General features: G+C 40.7%; 1 protein-coding gene across 3 annotated transcripts in view; it reads right to left on the bottom strand.

Moving 5' to 3' along the window:
- Window positions 1-8,248: 8,248 nt before the first annotated feature.
- LOC101877123 (Protein FAM169B) overlaps window positions 8,249-26,220 on the bottom strand; it is a 39,243-nt gene continuing 21,271 nt past the window's right edge. For 2 of the 3 annotated variants that reach the window (XM_034066253.1, XM_031048669.2), the window contains exons 4-8: window positions 25,025-25,110; window positions 23,277-23,451; window positions 15,337-15,519; window positions 12,822-12,950; window positions 8,249-8,642 (exon numbers count right to left, since the gene is read on the bottom strand). In XM_034066253.1, coding sequence (XP_033922144.1) covers window positions 8,635-8,642; window positions 12,822-12,950; window positions 15,337-15,519; window positions 23,277-23,451; window positions 25,025-25,110 — 581 coding nt within the window. In that variant the 3' untranslated portion in view covers window positions 8,249-8,634. The remainder of the gene's footprint in view (window positions 8,643-12,821; window positions 12,951-15,336; window positions 15,520-23,276; window positions 23,452-25,024; window positions 25,111-26,220) is intronic. The other variant, XM_034066254.1, reaches the window with a different exon arrangement.

Raw genomic sequence — 26,220 nt, 5'->3', positions numbered from 1 at the left:
AGGGCCTGAGATGTGACCAATTACAGCAGACAACAGTTATTTATAGAAAAGTCAGCAGCACTGAAGCTTAACACCAGCCAGCACACCCCTCTGCTTCCCATCACATAGTGTGCGTGCTAGCATCCTGCAACGCCCTGAGTAGCAAGGAGTTTTAAGGCAATCACCTTGGTACCTCACAAGCCTGTAGAGACACATGGCATATGCCCACAGGACAAGGAAGGAGTAGCACTTTACACACATAGTATCTTCGAGCTGCCACAGCACATTTCAGTTTCATAAATCGATGACCCTAGATGACACTTTCATTCTGAAATCCTTGCCCGCCTACTCAGCAGCATAGCACGAGGGCACAGCGCAGTCGATGTGTACGACCCTGTAACACACACCTTCCTGATTCCCAGCTCTTTGCAAAGTGTCTCTTCTCATCTTCTCCAGGACCTGCTATAAGGTCTTTCCAATTATTACAGTACAACGACATGTTAGGGGCCTTTCTGAACTTCCCCAATCATGATATAAACTAAACTACTTGATTCAGCTTGCACTCTCTTGATGCAAAGGTGGAAAATCCACCAAAAAGCTACAAAAAACACAGTAAACAAGTGGAAGATGTTACTTCAGAGGTCATATACTGCTTCACTGAATCCCTGCTACAAGACAGACAAGGCTGATGGTCCCTAACAACGCCCATTCTCAGAGCTGACATGCAGGATTGGGACTGTTTGGGTGCTACAGTATGTAACTCAGGAACCTCACAGCAGTCGCTAAAGAAATGTGGATTCAGAATGGAATTTTGAATTCTTTTGCCTCTGGAATATTTAAGAGGCTATGTAAGTGCAAACCCGCTCTTGGAAGCTGAGGGAAAAAGTTCATGGCCCCTTTCTGAGGTGAGCATAGAGCAGAGCACGCTGCAGAATGAAATGCACCATTGCCATCTACTGCCCAGACTGGGAAAGGCTCCTCTCCATCTGACGTCCAGCTCAAGATGAGATCAATGTTTCAGGACAAGGAATCTTTTACTCATAATGAAAATGTGATCTCTACTGATCCGAGGCCACATTACATTAATACAGTCTTCAAAGCTTTTTTAATAATACAATTAACGATTTCTGCCATACCATTAGGAGAATTAAAAACCAAAAAGCTTAAGGGGTATTGACCTATTCAGTTTCAGTTTTCAAAATAACCTCAAAGCAACATGGACTATTTTCTTTTCTTTATCCCTCCTCCCTTTAAACTTCCAGATATACAGTTCTTAGATGTGTTGTTCTAGTTGTGTTCGTGGCTATCCCATTTGTAGTAAAGATTTGGATAAGTAGAGGGGATCTCCATTCTGATTAGCTAACCCCTTTTATCTTGCGAACCAACAGGTCACAGCTTGCACTATAGTAAGAAGAAAAACAACAACATTAATTAGGAAGGTTGAAAGTACAGTTTGATGCAGAAGGAGACTTATTCCCACAAAGCCCTTTATTTCATCACCCCCCTTTCTCCAAGCCAAGAGTTTCAATCTCTTCCACCTACCAGCTCACTAAAGCTCTCATCTGCGCCTTTGCAAATGACTCAGAAAGCTTTACAGAAATTAATAAAGCCCAAAATATGCCCTGGCTCATTTCTGCTCACAGCAAGTTCATTCCTCAGCACCAGAAACAACAGATTCAAATGACATTTCTCAACAAGTGGGCTATGAGCTGGCTACTAACTATAGCCTGAGCATTCCTGGGTTCAAACCTAACACCTTGGTTCACTCCCTGGCAGCAGTGCAGGGCATGGAGTGGTGGCTCCTGGGAATATCCACTGTCAGGACACAGTGGGGCTCAAGCTGCCTGGAGGCTGTGGCCAGGATGACAGGACTGATGTGTACTGATATGGCTGTTAAATGAGCAAAGTCAGCATCAGAAACAAGCAGCATCCTGGATGAGTTCCAGCATTCAGGAAAAGATTTTAGCCAAGCTGGCACTGTATCATGTGCCTCTGTATCAACTGAGTTCTGTTCTGTGCTTGGTTGTTTTCTTTCTTTTCTTTTTTCAGGCATTATATCTAAACCTGGCAGCCCATGTTTATCTTTAAGTAAGGACAAGTGAATCCAGGATAAGTCACTGAGAACTGATTGCAGATACTGGGAGGGTTTGTGAGGGAAAGCAGCCTCAGCTGAGGCGCTGTGCTACTACTGGGGAGGTGCAAGAGGAGAGAAGCAGAACTGCGCCTGTGCATGGAAAATTGCAGATGAAACCAGGGGACTGTGAAAAATCCATCACAACAATGAAGAACACAACTCTGCCCATGTCATCACCATATGAGCTTATTGTCCCGGGCAGGGGTTCAACCGTGGGATTTGGCTGAGATGATTCTTTGTGATCAGTTTCACCAATCCACTGCTACAAATACAGAGAATAACCTAGCATCAAAGCTGTCTGCATTGTGTTTCCCTGCATTTCTAGGTCCTGAGCAGCAGAATGCCAGCTGCCTCCTGGATTTCCAATAAATACCAGCAGCTTTTTCCCTGGGCTACGGCAGGTGATATTGTTTGTCCTGACCCTGCTACGTTGAGCTGTGAATTACCAGAGTATGTCTTACCTCCCCCTTCAGATCCCATTGCTGGAATGGGAGGGAATCATCTCTGGCATTGTAATTATACTGCATCAGAGACTGGCTGGTCCAAGGGTAAATCACCGCAAGGCTGTGATCAGGCAAAACTACAGAGGCAAAAATCAAGCACTTCTATTGCTCATAACTGATGTCAGCTCTATCTTTGGTAGAAACCTGCATTCCCACTCCTCTGCAGGACTGCAGCACCACTCTGTACGCTTAGTCCTGTAAGTCAAAAGCCAGGCAAGGACAGAGCACAGCATGGTATATCCATCTGTTGGAAGCAAAGGCTCTCTGAAGCTCTCATTCTCAGCTAGCTCAATGAGTAGAAAGACCTAAGGTCCCTCCCTCCCATCCCCAGCATGGCAGAGCAACGTGCTTTGCGATCTATTTGACAACTCACAAGGACATTACCTATCGAAGTGCTAGTGTCTTTGATGCCTTAACTGTTCAGGCAGGACATGCTAAATATCATCTTGCAGAAACTTCTGATGTCTACAGGGAGCAAGACCCCTTCTTGACCTTTTCTCTTGCTATTTTGCTGGTTTTGTTCAGTGCTTCTCAGAGGTGCTCCTCCATTCCAGATGCACAAAAGAGGTCAAACTAGCAGAGGTGGCTTGTGCCAAAGGCTTTGGCTTCTACCAAGAGACACTTTAAAAGGAAGATATTTGTGCTTGTGACATAGAGCAAAGAGGGACAATACATCTTTCACTCCAATTGATTTACCCACCAACCTTCTACACAAACAAGGATAAAAGCAGCATTTCAGTCTGCATTACAGCAGATGGGCTCTGCATGCAGCACAAGAGAAATAGCTTTAGAAAAGACTGAACCAGCCCCAAAATCTGGGGAGGGCGGAGGAATCAGAAAGCTCTTTTGTATGATGCTTCTTGAAGACAGCATTTACCTAAAATGCATCTTAGTTAAGATACTTATCAAAGGCTTGGAGGAGAGGGGACATGCCAAGCAAGAAGAAACTTGGAAAATTAATCAGTTGAACTAATCCTTTTAGGAAGGGCTTTTCTCTTCTCCCTCCCTGCTCGCTGCAGAAAGCTGGGATGGGATTACTGGTTCCAGGTAGGAGGATTGAAGGTATGCTGCACATCTGTATCTTTGAAAAGCAGCATGAAATTAATGCCATTAAGCCAAAGCCACTCCTGTTGACCAGAGGGCACACACAGCTCTGAGGTGTTTCTCCTCTTACGGTCACTGACCTTTAGCACTCCACAGTCCAGAGAGGCTGAGCTATTAATTTACAAATCAGATGATGGTGAATGAATACCGACATCCCCAAATGTACTCATCATGGTGAATGCAACCTCTGATCTCTCCTCCCTGAGAACGAGAACAAGATAAAAAGTTCAGCTTCATCTAAGTGTCAGGTGCCTGGGAGAAAAGAATTCCTCCAGATGGAGTTTATTGATCTTCCAAAAATGGAGCCTTCAGTTTAAATTAAACCCAAAAAGATTCCTTAAAAAAACCCACCTCCAAAAAAAACAACCCCAACAACCTTCAAGATAGAAAAATTCAATAAGGCAAGGATAAAGTCTAAGGCAAATGGAGAAGATTAAACTGAGACTTTACCATCACGTTGGATTGCAAATTGAATAGCGGCTAATTACAAACTCCTAATTTTGTCTCCTGTGTACTTAAATTTTATTGCATGCTCATCTGTAAGAAGACATACATAAAGGAAGGCCTAAGTCAATACCAAACAACTAACTATAGCTGGATGCATTCTTTGTTTATGCAATTGAGCACTAAATTTGACAAAGCAGAAATTCCATTTGGATGTGTTAATTTGTTTTTTTCTGCAGCATCCTTGATAGGCAAATATTAAGACGGATCCGGTTAGGTGCTGAAGTACAGAGTGTTCCCTCCCTTCTTCATCCACAGAAAAGGACACTAAAGTGTGGACTCGAACACCCCTAAGTGACTCCAAATCAACTGCTGTGCTTTATAGACCTGCCAAGGCTTCCTTTAGGAACATGGCTCATTCAGACAGAATCAATCCCAATTACGTCAGCCAGGCACTCAGCTCTAAGGATGTCACCCAGCCTTTGTTTGGACACAGTCAATGCAAAGGTGCCAAGTGAGTCTGTTTTTCACACTAATGAGTTCAGACAAGTTAGCAGGGTTTTTTCTACTTTGGCACCTACTTATAAGGCAGCTTTCTGGATGATTCATTTCTCATAATCAATTAATACAAGTGAAAAGTGGTTATTTATTCATTTCTATTTCTAAACATTCCACACAAAAACCATAGCAGAAAGAAGACATCAGCAGTTTCTATATGGTGACTTCTAGCAGACCCTTCAAGAGCAGTCCAGGAGTGTCCAGACAGATCCCCTAATACATTAATGTCATCACAGAGATGGGAGGGAAGGATATTGACCCAAGTTAATTTGCCTCTAGGACAAATACCAACCACTCTTCTTTCCTAAGGCTGAGAACATTAGCAACATATTACATGACAAATGTCAAAGAAAGTGCTCAGCAGTACTTTGATGCAATGTACGTAACAGAGAAGGGACAGCAATGGAAAATTAGATGCTCAAGGTATCGGTTGAACAACTGGGACAGATTCATCTCATGCTGGAAAACCATGAAATATAACATGGAAAAGTCCTATCCAGGCTTCCTGATGAAACAAGCACACAAAGGGGCACAGTCCGGGCACAGTTTGCACACTGTACCACTCTTACAACTTCACTTTGGTTTCATAAATGCTTGAAAAAGTCAACCCAGGGCCCACTGGAGACAAACTCCACTGACACAATGAGACTGAATGGCAAACATGAGACAAACTTCACCACACCCTCATCCTCCTTTCTCTGAGGAAATGAAGCCCACGAGTGATGTATTTAAATCTTGGCCAACGTCTCAAGCACCACAGATGACGACAATGTTACGCTATGTAATGGTGCCATCTCGTGGTAATAATAAAGATAACGCTGGATCAACTACATTTTTAGTAGTATGCTGCAGCCATTGTGGCCACTAAAGACAACACATTAAATCAGATACGTTTTAAAGAGCATGTTCACCATAAAGGCACCCACAAGCACGTGAGAATCCGTGATGATTTACAATCACAGCAGCCCAGCAATGGTGACCAGTGACAGTCAGTGGGATTGTAACTGCAACCGGATCTCTGATGATGTTCAGGCTTCTAAGAGGAATAGGAAAAATGGAAAATGTCTCTGAAAGGATAAGAAGGATGACTCAAGGTCAGGAAAGTCTGACTCACAGAGACAGATCCAAAAACCAGCACTGTTCACTGATGTGACGGAGCATGAGGTATCCATCCACTCACTGAAATAATCATGGTAATACCAGAGCCATAGCTCAGCATTAAACAGAAAAGCAAAATCCATTATAGGAGACTAAACCAAAATGAATTCGGACTAAAACAATTGGGTGCACCTATAAACACAAAACTTCAGAACAACTTATCAGTGAGTGTGGCAGAATTCCCACTGCGCAACATCGGAAAAATCAGAACTTGTCAAATCAAAACAAGCTTCCTAAAAAATGGGCTGTTTCAACCAAAACCAATGATTTTTTGATCCAGCAACCATGCATGAAATTGTCTGGCTTACATTATGTGAAACATCATGACAGATTAACGTAATTAAATTGCCTAGCCTTAAAATCCATATGTTTACTTGTCTTGAGAGTGATTCAAACAGTTTCTTTAGTTGGCACGCACACGCCCAAGCCCCTCCTAATACTGATGTTGATGTCTAACATATAACTTGTAGACCAGACTTAAGTGTCTATGCTTGTAAGGACAATAGGTACACATTTCCTTTCGGTACATCTGCCATCTCTCTCAGACACACACACTTACCTCTAGGTCTCCTAAGCAGGAAATCCCATTGTGTCAAGCCACCACCACCAGAGTGTAGATTCAGAAGGAGATTAAATCCAAGGTTTTGAAACCGGAATGCTTTTTCAAGCCTTTGCCAACTTTTCCAGCAGTCTCAAACCATCCTATCCTTGAATAAATGCAGATTTATTTAAAAGAATTTCCACTGTGAGGAAAAGATGTTTGTGCTGTTGTTTTAGGGTTTTTTTCTAGTATGTTCTAGTGAAGACATTAGATCTATTTCTGCTTCAGACCCTCTTAGGATTCTTGTGATCTCACCAAGAAGCATTTCATACTGCCAAGAACAAGTTGCAGGTCCAAACTTCTAAAATAATCAGACACCTTCAAGCATTAATATTACCCCAAAAATAAATAAGAAATAAACAAAAAGCAATATTCAGATAATTGCTCTGTAAGTCAGCATTTCTGAAACAATATGGAGCACACCTGTGCAAACTGGACATGAGGTAAGTTTGCCAGCCTATGAGGAGAGATATAAACATTTTCTATCATATTTAGAAGTAACTGGTATTGCCATTCTTCACAAAACCTGTGTATTTTTAAAGCCATACATTAAGTAACAATATAGGCTGCTACACAGGAGGACACAGTTTCCATCAGTCTTTACAGCACACCCTTTGAGACTTGATAAATCAACAACCTGAAGATCAACTGATTATAAAGTTAGTGCTAAATGCATTCTCTTTGAGACAAGAGAACCATAGCAACATGATTAAGGCTGGCACACAATTCAGTGTTTTAATTCTCTTGGCAAAAACTTGTAACTTCCAATTATAGCTTTTTTTTTTCTTTTAAAGAGATGCCTAGAAAGGTCTGATTTTGATTTGTCTCAGGCATATGGTTTACTGAGCAGCTCAACAGGGGAGGAGTTACTTGGATACATGAAGAATTGCTATATTAAATCATGACATCAAACAAAAACGGGGCGACAGGGCTATGTGTGAGCAATTATGCTGTACGAGGGGGAAATATACATCCCTACAGTGTACCCACAATGCCTGCCTACAAGAACTGTCTCCCTGGAAATGCTGCTTAAGTTTCTGGAAAGAAATAGCTACCTCTTGTTTTAAGGCACCCACTTATGAATTAAGGCTGCTGGATCTATTCAGGTTCATCAACAGCCTACTGCTGTTCACCACTGAGCCTACCTCTGCAAAACCTTCTCTGCCACTGGACCTGATCAGACCCTTATGAGTGTCTTTCACCTGTAATCATTAATACAATGGTCAAGCTTTAGAGATTCCCCATGAAGGATCTAGTAAAATGTTGTTTCCAAGTTAATTAAATTAACTAAACATTAGGACAGAGACTACAGGAAATAAAACACGCAATATGCAATCTACACAAAGTTCTACACCCTGAAATTACACATAACATGATCAGAGTGCCTGAATTTAAAGGCAGTTTAAAGCCTGTAGCTTGCTCACTCTTCTCTCTACCAAACTTCTCCTGTACTACCCTGTCCACCACAGGGCTTGATGCAGATTTTTCTGCTAGAAAAGCTCAAATGAAAGCAATTCAAGATCACTTGTTTGCTTTGAGAGGAAGGTTACAGCTGTCATTCTGATACCAACGTGTGTTGTGGTATCTCTCTTCCATAATGCAGGATGTGGTTTCCATAGAAATATCTTCTTACATCAGTATCTACAAGCCCTCCAATTATTCCCTTTTCAACATCTCATGCAATCCAATAGAATCTTTTCAGAGCAGGGAAACAGCAAGGCTCAACTACTACTTAATGACTTGGTGAGAAGAAAAAGAAAAGGACAATTAGCAAACAAAAGCTTTATTTAAAACAAAACACAAGATGGAGAACATGTGTTTTACAAAAAAGATATGTCTTACCTGAAGAAATCTCTCCAGTGTTACACATCGTGAACAGTCAATTACAATGTTTCAGACCATACTGAGATTTTGCTGATTTTTTAAAGGGTAATTATGGTATAACTCTGAATTATTTGGTGGCCTTATCTCCAACTAAGCCCCCAAGGCCTGCTCTGTTTTCAGAATCCTTTTCATGGCTGGGTATTGCCTGCACCTTGTTCTAAGTCCTCTTGTTCAGGATCCTGTGAGTTCAGAGTCCCTGCTGCTGATGCTGCTGTGTCATCTTTTTCTCTGTGGCATCTCCTGCCACTTTCCCAACACCAGGAATGTATTCAATGCCCTGAAATTAGAACCAAGACACAGGGAACACTAAATTATACACCAAAAACATAAACAGTGACTTAATCCTAATATGAAATGTTTCTGTCAATCAAGACCAACATGTAACTGCAAGGCAATTGCATTGTTTGTATAGAACAACTTCATTCCTGCAGCTCTGCCTGACTTCCCAGAAGTGTCAGCATAAAGAAAACTGGGAGTACCCAGAAGCCTTGATCTGGTTGGGTGGGCTCTGCAGCCATGACCACAGCACATAATGCAAGAGCGTGCACCACAGGGGCCAGTGCTGTCATAGCTCCCCCAGGAAACCCGTGTCTGAAGAAAACAAACTGATTTAATTGTGTGGCAACCAAAATATGCTGGGGAAACAACCCCTACAGCTCTTTGTTTTGCTTCCACTCATCTCTCCCTTTTCTTTATTGCTTGAAAAAGCTTCATTACTGTGATTTGTTTTCTTGGATACATGTACCCCTAACTAGGTTTAAGGCTTCATTCAAACCTCTCAGCCTGTTCTAGGCTTCCATCCTCCATAAAGCTAAGCAGAGTCAGATCTGCAGCTCAGTAGTGGAATAAAATAATTAGAAACTTAAAGAATTTGGCTTATTCATTCCAAAGGTGGCACACTAAAGCCCCTGTACAGGCAGAGGAAAAAACACAATTCAATTCCAAAAGCCATTGCACACACGAACCTTGGAATTTGCTGTGTGCCAGCTTGGTTACAGTTCCCTTATCTCAGTAAGGATCAAACTAAAACAACTTAGTGAAAACTACCCTGTAGTCTTTAGCCTCTCAAACAACTATATTTATCTAAATTAGTTACATGAACCAATTATACATGTATGCATCGTATAGCTATGACTACCTACAAAAAGCTACAAGTCAGTAGGAAAAAGAAACACCTATAGTTGTCTGCGATGGTCTCTCATATTTAAGCCCCACTATTTCATTAAAAATTAAAAGGCCACCAATAAAATAGCGAATTAATCCCTGTATATTATTCATCTGGTTCACATCTGCTTGCCTGGGTTTACTAGTTTGAGCATTCTCCATACAAGAGCCCACTTCAGCCTCTGGAGAAATGAGGTGAGAAGTTTTGTCCCACAAAGAGGTTAAAAAGGATTAAAAAAAGCAGACTTCCCTTCCAATTCTCACTTCAAAGAACACACGAGAATAGGCCATCTGAATGCTACCTGCAATCCCTCTTGCCTTGCTTTGGTTAATGAACCAAAGCAGGGTACTCAGTGACACTGCCACAAAAGACTAAGGGGAATAACTGTGCTAGAAGCAAATATCTTTCAGTCTTTCTTAGTATAAAAGTTCTGCTAAACAGATAATCCATTCATCTCTTACATCCAGAACCCATATCCCCCACACCCCTTCCTCCCTTGCAGAAAGTGCAGATAGTCTGACCAATTCAGGCACAGGATTATAAGCAATGATTTGAAATTGATTTTCATTCCTGCTCAGTCTGCTCATTTTATGCATTACTTCACATTTATATGCTTTATGTATATTACTAAACCACTTTTCACTGCCTGTTAGATTTAGCAGCTAGAACCAAATCATGTTAAATGATTTCTGTTCCTCCAATCAGCCCCAGGAGACAACTGTCACTGTGTGCCTGTTACTATTTGCTGTAAATAAATCTCGCCATTTTTTGAACAATAAGAATTAATGCAGAAGGAGCAATTGCAGCTGCGTGTGACAACACACTAAACAGCTTTCTTTTTATAGGTATATGCATGCATGCAGACAGAAATACGTGTTTATTTATCTGTCTGCGTACCTCTGCACATCCAAACTGAGGCATCAGCTGCAGGTAACCAGCGAGCTGCAGTTCAGCTGTATTGCCACTAGATGCAGCCACATAACCTTGCAAAATTTAACACTCGGACCTCAGGGTTATAGAAACCTCTTTTGGAATCTCTCCGATTGCAGAATTCTCACAACAACATTAATGGTGTTCAATCCTGAGCACTGGGGAGAGGGGGGATTGAGAATTTCCAGTTTTTCTTCTAATAGTTTTGTTTGAAACCATAGCACGGCACACGGGGATGTAAGAAATCAGAGCAGAACAAGACTTGTCTATTTTCATGGTTGTTGCCATAGATCCAGACTGGAGTTGACAATATTGAATTACACTGTGTTTTGTTTTCTACATAACAGAGCAAGTCACTGTGAAGCACTCTATTCCCAAGTGACCCCCTAAAGATAGAATCATAGAATCACTGAATAGTTTGGGTTGAAAGGACCTTTTAAAGTCATCTCATCCAACCCCCCTGCAATGAGCAGGGACGTCTTCAACTAGATCAAGTTGCTCAGAGCCCTCTCCAACCTGACTTCACAAGCTTCTCTTTATGTGTATGGTAAGCAGCACACTAGGTCAGATAACAAAGGATTCCTACACCCAGAAAATGCTCTTCTTTATCTACTATTAACAGATAGCATGAAGCTGTAGAAAATTCTCTTGTAATTTCCTCACCAGCTATCAGAGAGAGCTATGCAGGAGTAATGCTGCTTTCAGGACAAAGCAAAACCAGGGAAAACCTCCCCTACCTTTAAGAGGTTTTATCTGTCCTGTACCCTCCCTCGGTACTTCCCTGGGTGCACAATATGCACAGTACTGGGAAAGCATAAGCACAAGAAGCACAACAGCAGATTCCATATATGAAACAGATATAATATATATTAAGCACTGTTTTAAGTATTTTTTGTCAAGTGGGTTGATTTTCCACTTAAGATGGACAAAATAAAGCCTGCTTAGTGCATTCAGTGTAAAGAAGAGTGATGCCCAGTCAGCTGTGCACCAGAGTGGAGAATATAATTTAAGCAACAGATTTTTATTGTATATGTTAGTGCAAAATTCACTTATTTCTGCTCCCTTTCACTATAAAGGCCACACTGTGATTCACAACCCATATAAATACACATACAACACCCCTCATTTCAAGCTTATACTTTCCTTCCTTCTTCTGCAGATACATGAGATAAGAGGTATCTCATTTGCATGCAGAACTGTCCCAGGCAGTTCCCAGGCCTCTTGTGTATTTCTTACTGACAGCCACTCTGGTGGAATTATATTTCCCTATGTTTTGGGCCATTTGTCTTTGTTTGTTTTTGTAGAAGATGGCAAAAAGAAAAAAAAAAAGGAAAAAGAAGCACAGTCTCCTCCACCATCCACTTTGTTTGCTGATCTGATCACAGTTCTCTTTAACTGCCATCAATAAACTGAATTTAGCAGGATAGATTAAAGGGAAGAGCAGCACCAGTTTTTGTTGGTTTAAAGCATGAGGAACATAAATATAATGGCTTCAGAGGAACCCAGCCTAAGGCTAAATTCTGACTTAACTCTCCTGTGGGATGCTGCAGACAAGATGAAAAGCAATGTCTCAACCGAAGGTCCCCAAGCCAACACAAAGCAGGATAGATGTGGGAAGGCATGGGAGCAATTTGCTCTGTAGCACTCCTCACTGCACTTCCAGAAAGAGACAATATGTGCCCTTCTTTTGCAACCTAATGCTTATCACAGCTTATGTACATACAGCAGAAAGGCCTGTCTGGATCCCCAAGCCAGCTGAACAGATTACATCAATAGGATCCCCATACAAACTGCAGAAAGGTTTTCCTACTCTATCACTATCTTTTGTGAAGCAGACAGAAAATGCTCCCAGCAAGATGGATTTACCCTGTAGGACAGCACTTTGAGTCTTCCAAAAGCCATAATGAAAATGTTTGTGTTTCCATCCAAGAATGGCATTGGCAGCAAATTGAAGGTAATTAAACACACTGCCCATTGGCCATACAAATTCCTGTAATAATTTCAGAGAAACAAACCCCTTTCTATAACCCAGACATTGTGTTGTGCAACAGGAATTTTTTGGGCTAACTTCTACTCTTGCTGTAAGTGCACTGCAATGGGAGTTACAGACACTTTATGCCAAGACTGTGCTTTGTTCAGTGTCTCTCAGATGCTCTGTAGTTCAATTTCATTACCTCGTAAGTTCTAAGAATTGTCCTGTTTACTGGGAAAAGACCAGTGAACAGGACTGCACACTCAGTAGTTTCTCCATGTGCAAACAACAGAGAAACCACCTATTTATTATCACTATCCACCCGTTGATTTATTTCTTATCTTTATATAACTCCCATGGCCAAGTTCACACTGTTTATTTTAACTCACTTCCTGAAGAGGATGACTCCATCTGAATTTTTAACCAGATATTCACTCGCTGGCTCCAATCTCCTGGTGCTTCCACCTCCCACAGTCGCTTCTGCTCCTCAGGATAAGTCTGCAAGAATTTCTGGCAAACTGAACAGGAGAAAGCAAGGGGTAAAAGCATGAATGAGTGAAAAGTACAGTGGAGAAAGGAGTGTGCTCTATCCCAGAAACCTCTCAGACCTACTTTCATTAGCTCCTTTGGAAATCTTTTCTTCTTCTCATCTTCCTTTCTTTTTTTTAGCTGGGGCTTTTAGGCAGAGTCTATGTGGAATCACCTAAACAGGCAAGAGTGAATCCTGTCCATCTGCTTCTGTCCAGATTACCTCCTTGTGAGCATAGAAATACAGGACTTGAAATGACTTACTGATCCACCTTCTTCTGGCACTGCATCACAGAACTATCTCCAGACACTTGGCAGGTTTGAGACTAAAAGCAGTGTGGGTTTTTCACCCTCACCACTCTGAAATGAAAGGTGTTTCAGTTTCTTCCAGCTCTAACCATTAAGAATGCTACTCTAATTTCTATTTATAAACACAACTTTGTAGCAGTTTATTTTGGGCCAATACTACCCTCCATTTTACTACTGCTACCCTGCACTCTGCTGCTGGGGTGCATTTACTTCTTTGGGTGTGGAAAACAGGAAATAAGAAGAACTAACAGAAGAATAATGGTGACACCTGTGTCAGATGCACAACTGCCCTTAGAAACCATATTCCCACAGATCCCCATCACTGAGAGTACACACTAAACATCAGTGTAATTTGGATAAACAATCAAATTTTGGTTTGCTTATGTTATCCAACTGAAATCTATCTTACTTAGAGGTTTCCTTAGGATGCCTGCAGAGCCAAGAGGAAGCATATGTCGTAGGACACAGAGTTCAAAGAATTTAAAGGGCATTAACTTTCTTTAACCACCATTCCATGAGTTCCATCAACCGCACTACGACAGCAATCTGTAAACAACTGAAGTATTTTCATGCTCTCCTCTGTCCATTGCAGTTCATCATCCTACAGACTGGTAATTCATCTTCAATATTCACTTGAGTTGAACAATGGGATGTCAAAACATGACATAATTCTGGTATGTAAACATTTGCCTTACAGTAATGAGCATATCCCTGGCATTAATTGTATCCCAGGATATCCAAACTAAATTAATCATTTCAATAAAAGCTACTGAAAGTAACATATATGCCAAAATAGAGATATCTGCTAAGTGGCTTTTTACTTCCTTTTAGGCCTCTATAGCACATTAAATAACATCCTTGTGAAAACAGTGCACATTTTGTACAGAGATTTAGAGTAAAACATTGAATTCTTTTGTCAAAGTATGAGATTGCTGTTCCAATGAAATTAAAAACAGGCAGTGGCTTCAACAGACTCAAAATTCAACTTACAGTATTAGTATTTTTATAAAAGTAGGACCCAGAAAACCTAATTAGAACATGATGCAAGTCAAATTTATTCACTGTTAGCTCTAAACTTGAGATGAAAGCATAGTCTTGCAATATATATCGCTGGTGTTAACACATAAACAACACAGCTTTCACATCCATAGTGTCAACCATTGGTGCTTGACATAGGAAAATAGATATTGTTGGGAGAAGAGAAACCATGTTGTAAACACTATTTCTTCCTTACTTTTATAGCAGTACCTTAGGAGCTCTTGGAGTACATCTGCATAAATTGGGGTATATTTGTATACACTTAACAGCACATACTGACCAAGAAGAATCGATAGTCAAAATTGTGTTGACACTTCTTAGGAAATGGCCATAAATTGCTAAGTCAACAGAAATATCTCCCCCAGAATGATTGTAAAGGCTGTATACCATACAAAGAGCAACTTCAGGGAGAAATGCTTTCCTAAAGAGAACAGATTTATAAATAATGTGAGCACAGGTATTTTCTGTACTTTTTACTAGCAAAACCAGAACTTCAACCTGACCACAGAGAACATATATAACTACTTAGTGATCTTATAGAAGTGCCAAATGTTCAAAGACAGTTGATAAGAAACAAGTACTGAACCAACTGGATGAATGAGCAGAGCCTAGATATATGGCTTATTAAATCTGATTTCTTACAAATGCAGTATCTACAAGAGCATTATGAGTGTAATGCAGACTTGGCAACAGCTTAGGATTTTTTTTCCCTCTGGTGTAAAATAAAATGGGTAAGTCACTGTCCAGGGCAATGACATCTTCCCCTTTCTAAGACTGAGAGAAGAATGCACAACATCAAAAAGGCAGAATGAGTTTTATGCTCCTCATTATCTTACATAAATTTTGGCCTACCTTTCTGCAGGAAATTCCAGATGCCTCAAGAAAAGTGACCGGTTGCACGCTAACAACAGTGTAGTTCAGACAAGTGCACTGAACTCTTACACAGTTCAGAACATCCTACCAAGACCATATTGAAATGTATACATTATACATGACCCTTACCTAACATTTCCACATCAAATGATTTACCTTGATACATAGCAGCAGAAATAGGGCAGCTGATCCCCAAGGCATCCTCAGCCACGAAAGACTGACAGAAATCATCCAGCATCTTCATCCCTAGGCCACTTCTTCTGTACTTCCTCCGGACAAATATAGTATCCAAAACTGGCAGCAAGTAACACTGACTGGTTGCACCATCACACAGGCTCCCTGAAAGCAGACAGTAAAAAATACATGAATTTGAAAACAGAATTGTTATTTCTGCACTAACTGCTGTGTGATTCTATCCATAAATGCTGCCCTGATACCTTTCCACAGGCTATGAAGGTGACCCCCAACTAAAGTGCGTTTGCATAGACAGTAGAACACTTTCCAGGAGGAAGGTCTGTGCCATCAAGCTGCTTAACATGTGGTTGACAGGTCTTACCACAGTATTTTCCAGACTCCAATTCTTCATAACCAGGCCACACAGGTACACAAGCAACACACATGCGAAAGTTTGCTGAAAAGAACTGGGCTATAGCCAGAGAGGCTTAAACATTCTGAATGCAATCTCAGTATCTTCCTCTAGCCTTTGGCTATTCCAGTAAATCACCCCACCAACTCTTTTATGAGGTACACCAAACCACACAATGCACTATGACCTGGATGCTCAGAAGGTCCATTCTGCCTGATGCAGATGGGCAATTGAACAGGCTTCCAGAGAAAATTCCCAATACTGTTTAAGTTACCAATTTCATAATTACTGCAGGGAGAGAAGAGAGGCTCTGCTAGCTTCTGCATACACTGCTGTTGTGCCTTCCCAAATGATATGGCAACACTCTTAAGTATGAAACTTGACTGGTCCCACCATTTACACCTCCTTTCTAACTTCTACTGGTCAGAAAGTCATACAGCCTCTTTACTGCATATTCAGCCTTTACTCTCCTAGTTCACAGAATTCTGTAGGCAACTGCACAAAAGAATATTTCTCTCTTTTAGTTATGGGTCAGCATATACCTGGGGATCATCTTCAAACCTTAGTTGGTAAAAGAACTGCACAAAGAGTGCTGGGATTGCTCCACCTGAAACAGATCTCTAACTGCTCATGCTCACAGTGACTCCAGGCCACAGGAAGGGAAGTCCATTGCTTGCCTCCTTCAGAAGCCAGGCAGCCCCAACAACCCAGCATGTAACAGGGAGACAAATGACTTCCCAAAAAGGAAGAAGCATGACTGAGAAAACGAGTCCAAGTGATGGCTGAACTCACAGAAGCACCTCAGAATCCCAGACTGGTTTGGGTTGGAAGGGACCTTAAAGCTCCTCCAGTTCTAACCCCCAGCCACAGGCAGGGACACCTTCCACTCAACCAGGCTGCTCCAAGCCCCTGTGTCCAATCTGGCCTTGAACACTGCCAGGGATGGGGCAGCCACAGCTTCTCTGGGCACCCTGTGCCAGCACCTCAGTACCCTCATAGATTCAACCTTCCACTGCAGCACACAAAAGTCACACCACTGTAGGTAGATGAGTATAGACATTAATTAAGGCATTTGGGTATAAAGCCATAAACAACTGAGTGGTGCCTTTTTAGGAATTGCTGCAAGTGCTCTTTTGTAAGTCATTTATTTCTACTGAATGGTAATTTATCACACATATACGTGCTTCCAGTCCATCACTTAACTTCTGCTATCAGTGTTAAACCAGGGTTTTCACTCCAGGATGGTTCTTGCTAATAAACACATCAAGTCAGTTACTTGAAATCACAGGGACACGACATAATGCTCTACTTGTGGACAAAATACAGACTCAAGTATAAGCCTCCAAGCTATTAAAAACTCAGTTCTCAGTGAAAACTGTCAAAAAAAATAAAGAATGAGAACCAAGGGATTTATTTTGCAATCACTTATGGTAAACTCAAACTGGAGTCAAGCGAAAGTTGATTAAGAACAGACATTCAGAGTCCAAACTTTTAATGCTCACGCTAAACAACTTCGGGTCCTATTGCAGGAGGTACATTAGCAATCCACAGTGCAGAATACCATAAAAACACAATCTCAAACTACTTGACAGCATAAGCATTCAACCCTGAAATCAATAACCAACATCAGTTCACCAGCTACCTACACACAGGATAAGGTCACCATTGAAATGTCTCAGTGATTTCATTTTCATTTTCAGAAAATACTTATAAAACCTTTATGCTGCTTGTATCTGGGTACATGGCAGTTGAAATAGAAATGGATATCCCTGCCTTTATAACAGAAAAAGATTACATTTTCTTACTTTGTTGCTTAAATCTCATCAAGACTTTCTCGGTTTTCTTTCTTACCACCTACTAGCACACTACTCACTCTAGTTTACAGTCTCATGAGACACGAAACTTTCATCACTTCACTAGGACCTGTTTCACAGTTTTACAGATACCCTACTGAATGGCTGTTCCTAAATTCCAGTATAAGACTTTTAACAGATTCTTTTTTTCTTTATTATATTGCCTTAGCTATCTTAAACCGAGGTCCACTTCTGTTCCTTGAGTTGGTGTTTGGTAATTTTTGCTGACAGTCACCAGGCCTGACTTTGATTTACTCTCTTTCCTAGGATGCTAATTCAGCAAAGCAATACATGACTATATTTAACTCTAGACACTGATTTCTCAAGGCTGTGAAGAATCCACACCACACATACCCAGCCACACAACAAGAGCATGTCTCCCTATAACCAATCCATTCACATCCAAGCTTGGTCCACCCCTGCTTAATCAAAGTGCGTGCTTAACTTCAAACACATGTTCAAGCACATTGTTGGAAAAGGATGGGTTTTATGGTGGTGGTGTTTATAACTTTTCAATATTTGTAACACATGATGGGTAGTTACCCTCTTTTCATCAGCCAAAAAGCTGAGTATATCCCCAGTCCCATTGTTAGCTGCCAGCCCAACAGAGATGCTGGATTCCAGCAGTGTTGCACCATACATTCTAAGAAAGGGACAAACTTTTCCTCATGAACTCAAGAGCTTTAAGAATTTCCTGCATGTTGCCAAGTGTCCCTATAAGTTTATTATTATCTCATATAGTCTCTCTCCCATAAATCGTGGTGAGACTGCTGTGCACCAATCCCAGGAGCTGAGTGATTTATGTCCCCGCTCCTAAATCTGTGTTGAGAAGACAACAAAAAACTTGTAATGTCTAAGGCGCTGTGAATAAAGAAACCATGAAGCCATTTTTCACCTTGTCCTTGGGAAGTACATTGGAAGAGTCATAGCCCACAGCCAGTTGAAATAAAATAAACAAACAAACCTCTGCAACAAAGGCCACTCTGTCTCTAGTTCCCATCCAATTGCACAGGGGTTACCGTAAGCTAATGGTGGCCCAGAGGTGACCACCAGCATCTCACCCATTTGGTTCAATGTTTGTTTCACTGTTGAAACACACCAACAGACTAAGTTTTGAGGTAAGGGAGGAGACAGGGAAAATAAGGGCATTGGGATGGAGATGGAAGTATTCATAGAGTCTGCCCTTTGAAAGCCTTTGATCTGTTTGGTTAGGTCACAAGTGCCAAATGACCAACTTATGAGCCAGCAAAATGGTAAACAGATATTACAAGGGCAGGAAAGGAGACAGCCATTAGCATTCCCAAAGAGCCACAAACCAGAAAAAAAAACAACAATCCAGTCCCCACATCCAACAGAAACCAAACAAAACAAGGTTGTGCATACTGACTATTTCCCTGCTGAACAAGCTGGCTTGGCACACACATGTTTGGACAGGCCTAAAGCAGGCTTAATGCTTGTGTAAAGGGTGGGGAATATTTCTGCTGAATAGAACCCAAGGTCAACCCATTGTGTGAGTTTGTGTGTGAGAAGGGGAACAAAGGTTCTGGCTTCAATAAAATTAAATTAATTCATGTCTTGACTGGTATGTAGTCATTTAATTTTTATTACAGCCAGAACCTTCAGTCTGCTTCAGAAATGCACATTAAAAATATTATTGCTAGAAAACAGAGGGAGACAAAAGCAATTATGCAACAAGATTTCAGCTAATTGTCTGTCAGGTTAACTTCAATTCTGAGTTAATTTTTAATTCTAAAAGAAACATATATAATCAGTGAAAAATAAAATCCCATTATCTTTTGGGGCTCTGTTTCCAGAGAATACAGACTGGGCCACCAAAGTATTAAAGGAAATTTGTGAAGGCTTCCATGAAGAAAGGTGTGAAATGGATTTTAGTCTGGGTAGCCACTTCCAAAGACCATCTCTAAAGCCCTGGGATAGGTAAAAACAGAGCCTGGGCCAGGCCTGCTTTGCTGCTTACTTGGTATCAGCTTAGAGTTTTGCAGTCAAGTGTTTCCAAACTGTGATTTGTGAAGCATCCCTAGAGAATGAATGAGAAGCCAACAGAACATTTAGTTCAGATTCAAGTGCATGTTTTACAGCCTTCTCAGTGGACCCAGTTTTGTTAAAGCTGGTTTGACTCACATAACAGAGAACACCATCTTTCTCTATACTTTTACTACTAAGGTTTGACAAAAGAGACACAGTGAGACTGGGAAGGGACAAGCTTTGACAGTCTGACTCCTCTTTGTTCCACTGACAGCTTGGTCTGCAACTGGGCAGTTCCTAAGTATTACAGAAACAGTAATAGATAACAGTAGGGGGAAAAAAGCTGTATATAAAAAAGGGGGGGAGTTCTGGTTTATTCTTAACAGGACTAAGCCACTGCTGGCTCACAGCAGTCTCTAACTTCCTTAGTGATTTATCTGGAATATGAATCTTACACATTCTCCTGACATTTATCTGAAGGTGGCAAAAGTCCATTTCCAGTAATTACTAGTCCTCAATAAATAAAAAACTTTCAGGAAAATACATTCTCTCATTGCACAAAAAATAGCATCAGTAACCACGGTCATTAACCCTACATCACCACACAAAACACATTCTCTTTGAGGTTCTCACACAGATTTAGAGCAATCAAGAAAAGAATCTGAAAGAAATACTTAAAAGAATATAAACCAGATCTCAAGCCCAAAGTGTCTATATGAAGGCTTTCTGCAAAAAATATTTCATTTTCAGGTTGTACTCTGCAAAGAAAGGGACAGGGAACTGTCATTTCCTGCTGTACCATTAGCTGCATTCAGTGAGGTCTCACTCCTCAGCTGTCTAATGTGGAAGCCACTGACATAGATAAAATTGGAGACATTTATCTTGGCACGTGATGAAGTGTCTTATCAGCCTCATTAGTGGCTTAGTATGTCTCATCAATCTTTAGTATACCCAGTGGTAAATGCTGCATGCCTGACATTGGAGAGGAATAGGCACATACCAGAGAGGCCAGGTTGATGATCTGTGTAGTCATGAATAAATTTTGTTTTAATAAAGGTGTCTAATGCTCACAGCAAGTGATAGCCTTGAAGAACGAGGCTTCTGTTTATCTACCCAACAGGTGCAGGATGGCCAGTGTCAGTAGGTGCCAAATTGTCTCAAAACCTCAACTTGCAGTTACTCTGACTTGGAGCAAGGAGGGTGCTTGAGACCATCTGTTCCTCTTAGCCAGACTATCAAAAGAGACCCAGTGAAGGATTTTCCTAAGACGGATGGATGTGTGGAACTGGACCAAAATTACCAAGTTCACTTTGTACAGGCCCCCTAGGAACTGGCAAATGGAAATGGCTTTACAATATTGCCAAGATAGTTAATTGGAATCACTGAAGTCCATGGAAAATGTAGTTTGCATAACGGCACACTAAATCCATAGCAAAGATAGAACAGACTCTCTCCTCCTTGGTCACCGTTTCCGTGATTCACCCAGATGACTGATGTTTGAAACAGCCATGCTCCACAGATCTGTTCTGGCTTATTTGGCTCCACTGAAGCATGGGTTTTGTCATACTGTAGATAATGGAAAATTCACAGATGAGAAATACAGTTGAGTACAGCATCAGCATGAGAGTCTAAATTATACAGTGAAGAAAATAAAACTATAAAGAATACCCAGGTAATTGCAGTGCATGGGACTAAAGGGAATCAGAATCACATGGTGGGCACAAGGCAAAATGATTTCTTCCTAGGACCAGGAGGTGTAACAGAGGTCAAGGAACATATAAAGTTCTGTACTTCATAAGCTGCCTCTACTAAACATTCTGACCAGGACAGTAAAAGGCAAAAGAACTTACATTATTATTAAGAAAAAAGAAAACTAAGAAAAAAAACCCAGTATCTGAAACAACCATGTGAAACACAGCTTCTAAAAGGAGATATTTATCATCTTAGCCTGTTGTGTTGTTTGCTTTTGTTTGTTTGTTTCTAATAAATCCGTGGCTCTTCTAGAAAATAGAGAGAATAGGATCAGCCAGAGCATGGCTGGTATGAAACTGAAATCACAGAACTTCAGAAAGAGGAATTACTTTCTAAATGCATACAGCAAATAGCAAAAAAGGGGCAAAAACAATCAGTTTCAAACTTCCCGAAAAGGCTTTGGCAAGAGCCTGCAGTAATTTGTGACACAGGCCAAAAACTAACAACTATAGCTGCCCAGAATTAAAAAACCACTGGCAACAAAAGACAGATGCTGACAAAGCTGGACCTGACGAATTTGTATTTTATGTGGACCTGGTTTGAAACCAAACTGTGACTCTCAACTTACTCAGAAACAGTTTCAACTTGGCTAATACTGCACCCATAACAGACTACTGTGCAAATTTATTTTACTGAAGCATGAATCATTACAGCCCATACAAGTGCTTCTTTCCAAAAGCTTTGCTCAGAAATATTTATGGGCTTAAAGGAAAATGTACTATGGCGATTGAAGTGTTTGCCAATTACAAACCAGTTCATCAGCATACTCACACACATAGAGAAGACTACTTTATTATAGGCTGAGACTTGATGCATCATTGATAGTTGAGTAGCACTGCATGAGCACAGGGGTGTACAAACTACACCTCAGTGTGAATAAGGATTTTGCACATCCCAAGGCAGCAGAAAAGCAGAACATCTCTTATTGTTGCTGGCCTTTCAGACACTCAGAGGAGGCACCTTCACCCTGTCCTGTGGAATCCAAAGCAATCCATACCTGCACAGCTCTCAAAATACTTCTTATTTTTCCTTTTTGGGTAGGTGGCTACTGATGCTGACCTGAAACAATACATTTACCTCCAAAGATAGAAACTTCTCTGCGCTTAAGGTGCAGGTATGATGATGACACCCATGCATCTTAAACACAAACTGGTAACCAGCTCCTACACAGGGGTGCATACTCAACTGCATACCATAATTAGAATTATTCTAATGAAGCCTTTATCACTCTAGACATTGATACAAACTCTCTATTTAATAAAAGACCTGCACTAAAGCTTATACTGGTGCAAGTATCCCTAAAGAATGAAATACATTTTGTTTCTTTTCTATGCCAGTTAATCGATTAATGATGAAATCAACATCTCATCATCCTTTAAACTGGGAGTTTAAAGGTTATAGGACAAGTGGACAAAGCATTCTAGGAATGATGTAGTGCATACACCTTCCTCTACACAACCTAGACACTGTTCCTTATGCATCCTGCATCCAAGGATACTGCCACTCCCCACCACCAGCCACTCCCAATACACTGGTTTTCCACTGTGAACTGTACTTCTTTTTTCAGTTATCATTCTTTCCAAGATGCAGTCCTCACTCTGTGAGTAAGTCCTGCATTCCTTGTTCCTAGATGTATGACCTTCTACTTGGCTGCATTAAAGCGTATTTTATTGGAATAAGCCAGTACCTCAGATCACTCAGTGTAACTGAGAATATAGTTTGGAACCATCAAGTTTAAATGAAAGTAGTATGGATGACTTCCAAATTCTGGGAAGGTTTGTTCCCCAGATTCATTCTGAGAGAGATTTGATATAAAAATATGTAGGAGAGCCAGGCTTAGTTATACTGAAAGATAAACAAAAGCATTACATTTCTATCTATTAGGAACCAATGGAAATGTGTCTCTAAAATGACCTTACCTTTCATCTTGACCGAGTAGAAGGCAACAGCCTCGCCATTTCTCCAGAGTATCTTGGCACACTCAGTGGCAGAGTGAGGTAGAAAGAATGCATCATTAGCTGAACTCCCTTCCAGCATTCCAAAGATAATGTAGTTCAGAACAAAGAGGACAATCCTTTCTCCAAATGTCTGGACCTTTGAGAACAAACAAAAGTAGACCAAAGGAAAATGAAGCAGAGCACAGTATTTTGTGTTACAGAAAAGGCTTCAAAATTGAAAGGACTTGGAAGAAGGAGGTCAGGAAACACGAACACTTAATTTGGGGAAAATACCTCATGAATTGCTTCAAAGAGAATGATAAAAAAGGTTTTCCCCAGTGTCCACCCTCTATGTAGAGGATGTAGAAGAATCTAGTAATGATTTATAAAGCTTGGCATATCTCCTGTTGTCACAGAGAGGAATTCTAAAGCGGCAAAATGTATCTTGACTATAGTCACAGCAAACCCATCATAGATTTGGAAGTAGGATCAAGGCAATCTGATCTACCCAAAAGAGAAATATAGACAAGAGCCACTGTGCTACCCTGGTTACCTTTCCCTATTAGCTATCCTGTCACAGTATCAGAGAACTTTAGTGGCCCAGGACCTTACAGAGATGGACACTATACAAAGCAGAGAATACATACAATCTGTCCCAAACAGATTATAATCCAGGTGTAACATGAACAATTAGTTTTCATGCCATGCTTCCTTCTAGACCACCAACAGGACAGGAAGGTGGAAGAATATAAAGGAATTCATCATGGTGAAGAGTGGTGCCAACAAGCTTATATGAATGCTGACGAAGAAAATGTGAATTTCCACACGTATTGACAACTTACCCCTTGGCAATGACCTAGAAGGGACAAGTTTTCTATTTTCAGATATTTTTCTATTCTCTGTTGATACAGCAGATGCTTGAAAGCCTGAAGGCCTGTGTTTCTGTTCCAAGTTCTATCTTGCAAGGATTGGTATCTCAAAATCCCTCCAGTTCAGTTACCCACAAAAAAACTACTTAATTCAGTGAATAATTCAACTCTATGCATGGCAGATATTAGGGAATGAATCATTAAAGACCAAAGTTGGACACAGAGGGTTGGATATGAAATAGAACTGACTTAGTAGCCTCATGACAACACAAATCTCACATCTGATTCATTGAAAGCAGAGTACAGGCCACCCAAGTCTCCCAAATTATGAAAAAGTAGTCGATCCTTACTAAGATAATTTATTTAGAAAAAGAATTAAAGGCATAGAAACTACTAAATAACAACCATTTCATTAAATGAACACAGTATAAGCATTATCCAAGGTAAAAAATTTTATAACTAGCTAAATAAGACACTGTTCCAAAGGGCAGTAACACCTTCCATCAGGCAGTCAGTTGAGCAACACCAACATGGAGAGTTACTGCTAAGGTAGTAATTAGGTTTACCTGATTATTCCTTGAGTAGGCAATGAGGGTAAACTAAACACAAACCAACATAAATCCCACAGCTGAATCATAAACTGCATGCAGAAAATCATTTAGAGAGGGTTAGCATGCATGTCACTCTGCAAGGGCAGATATGTGAACTACCTGGTGAGCTAAACAGCCCAGACCCCACAGGTATAAACCATGAGCTCTAGGAGACCACAGACACACAGATGTGATTGCTCTAGCTGGGAAGTTTCAGGGTAAAGGCAAGTGTTTAAAATATCCTTATTTTAAGTGTTTCAATGATCCTTACCGAAATGAGCCCATCTCTAGAAGGATCAGCTGTCTTTACTACATCTTCAACAGGCCACCAACACTGGTTCAAATAAACTGCCAAAACTACAAAAAAAAAGAGACAAGGGAACACATTAGCTGCAAATAAACACAAAGTTGGTTCTGAACCTCTCTACAAGCAGCTTCTTATCTACTTCTCCCTCCAGCTGGCTCCAGTTTGATCTGCTGTGCAACAGCAGAACAACAGTTGTATTTCAATTTCACCTCTGTGTCCCCTGACATTCAATTTTCAGTACTGAGTGAGGCATCAGGTGAAGGGAATTTTTCTCAGGAATTGATGTGACTTTGGTGTGACAACCTGTGTGCCATGTGAATAAAGCACATCCTGCATAATCACATGCACATCCTCAGCAGCAAAGTTAGTTTGAGTGGCATTTGGGACAGAAACAGCTACCTAGCTAAAGGTTAGATTTGTGGAGTTTCTTTCAGACTATCCCCTGTCCACATGCATAGATGCCTCTATTTGCACCTACAAACAGTCAAACACAAGTTTTCACATCCACTTTACCAAATAACTTTTCAGCTGTTTTTGTGATTGAATTTCTCTATATCTGAACCTTTAGAGGGCAGACTCCTAAATCTCTGCATGGGCAGACGCTCACACAAGTTCAAACGCATATGGAGAAGTTTCTATCAACAAAGGACAGACGTATGGACATACAAGTAAGATACACAGCCCTGAAGCAGAAATTAATTACCAGTCTACATGTAAGTCAAGTCCTTATGTAGGTGCTATGCAACACTTGCACCCTACTTCTCATCCTTCCTCAATTTTTCACATATGCAGAAACATGTATTTAAACCCTACTCCTACATGTTCATCTACAGAATTCACTGTCTGCCATTAGATGTGTAAGAGAAAGACTGAATCTGCAACAGTGTCACAAAAATTGATCCCAAGCTCTGTTCTGTAAGAAAAGTTTTAAGCCAGGGTCATTTCAAAAGATATAGAATAGATTTTAAAGACTTAGATTAAGTTTTAGAACAAAACCAGAAATGCGATCATTTATCACAGATCAAGAAGCAAGTATTCCAGAAAAAAAGAACTTTCATTATGGTGATGTTCACCTAGAGAAAGTATATGGCCACAATTGAAGGACTGCTCAAGAACACCAACATCTTTGCTATCTTCAAAAAGGGCAGCTATAATCCTCA

Source organism: Melopsittacus undulatus, chromosome 9 (genome assembly GCF_012275295.1).
Source record: "Melopsittacus undulatus isolate bMelUnd1 chromosome 9, bMelUnd1.mat.Z, whole genome shotgun sequence".
NCBI classification, from domain to species: Eukaryota; Metazoa; Chordata; class Aves; order Psittaciformes; family Psittaculidae; genus Melopsittacus; species Melopsittacus undulatus.
Note: the sequence above shows the minus strand (reverse complement) of the source record. Positions and strands in the feature narration are given on the sequence as shown.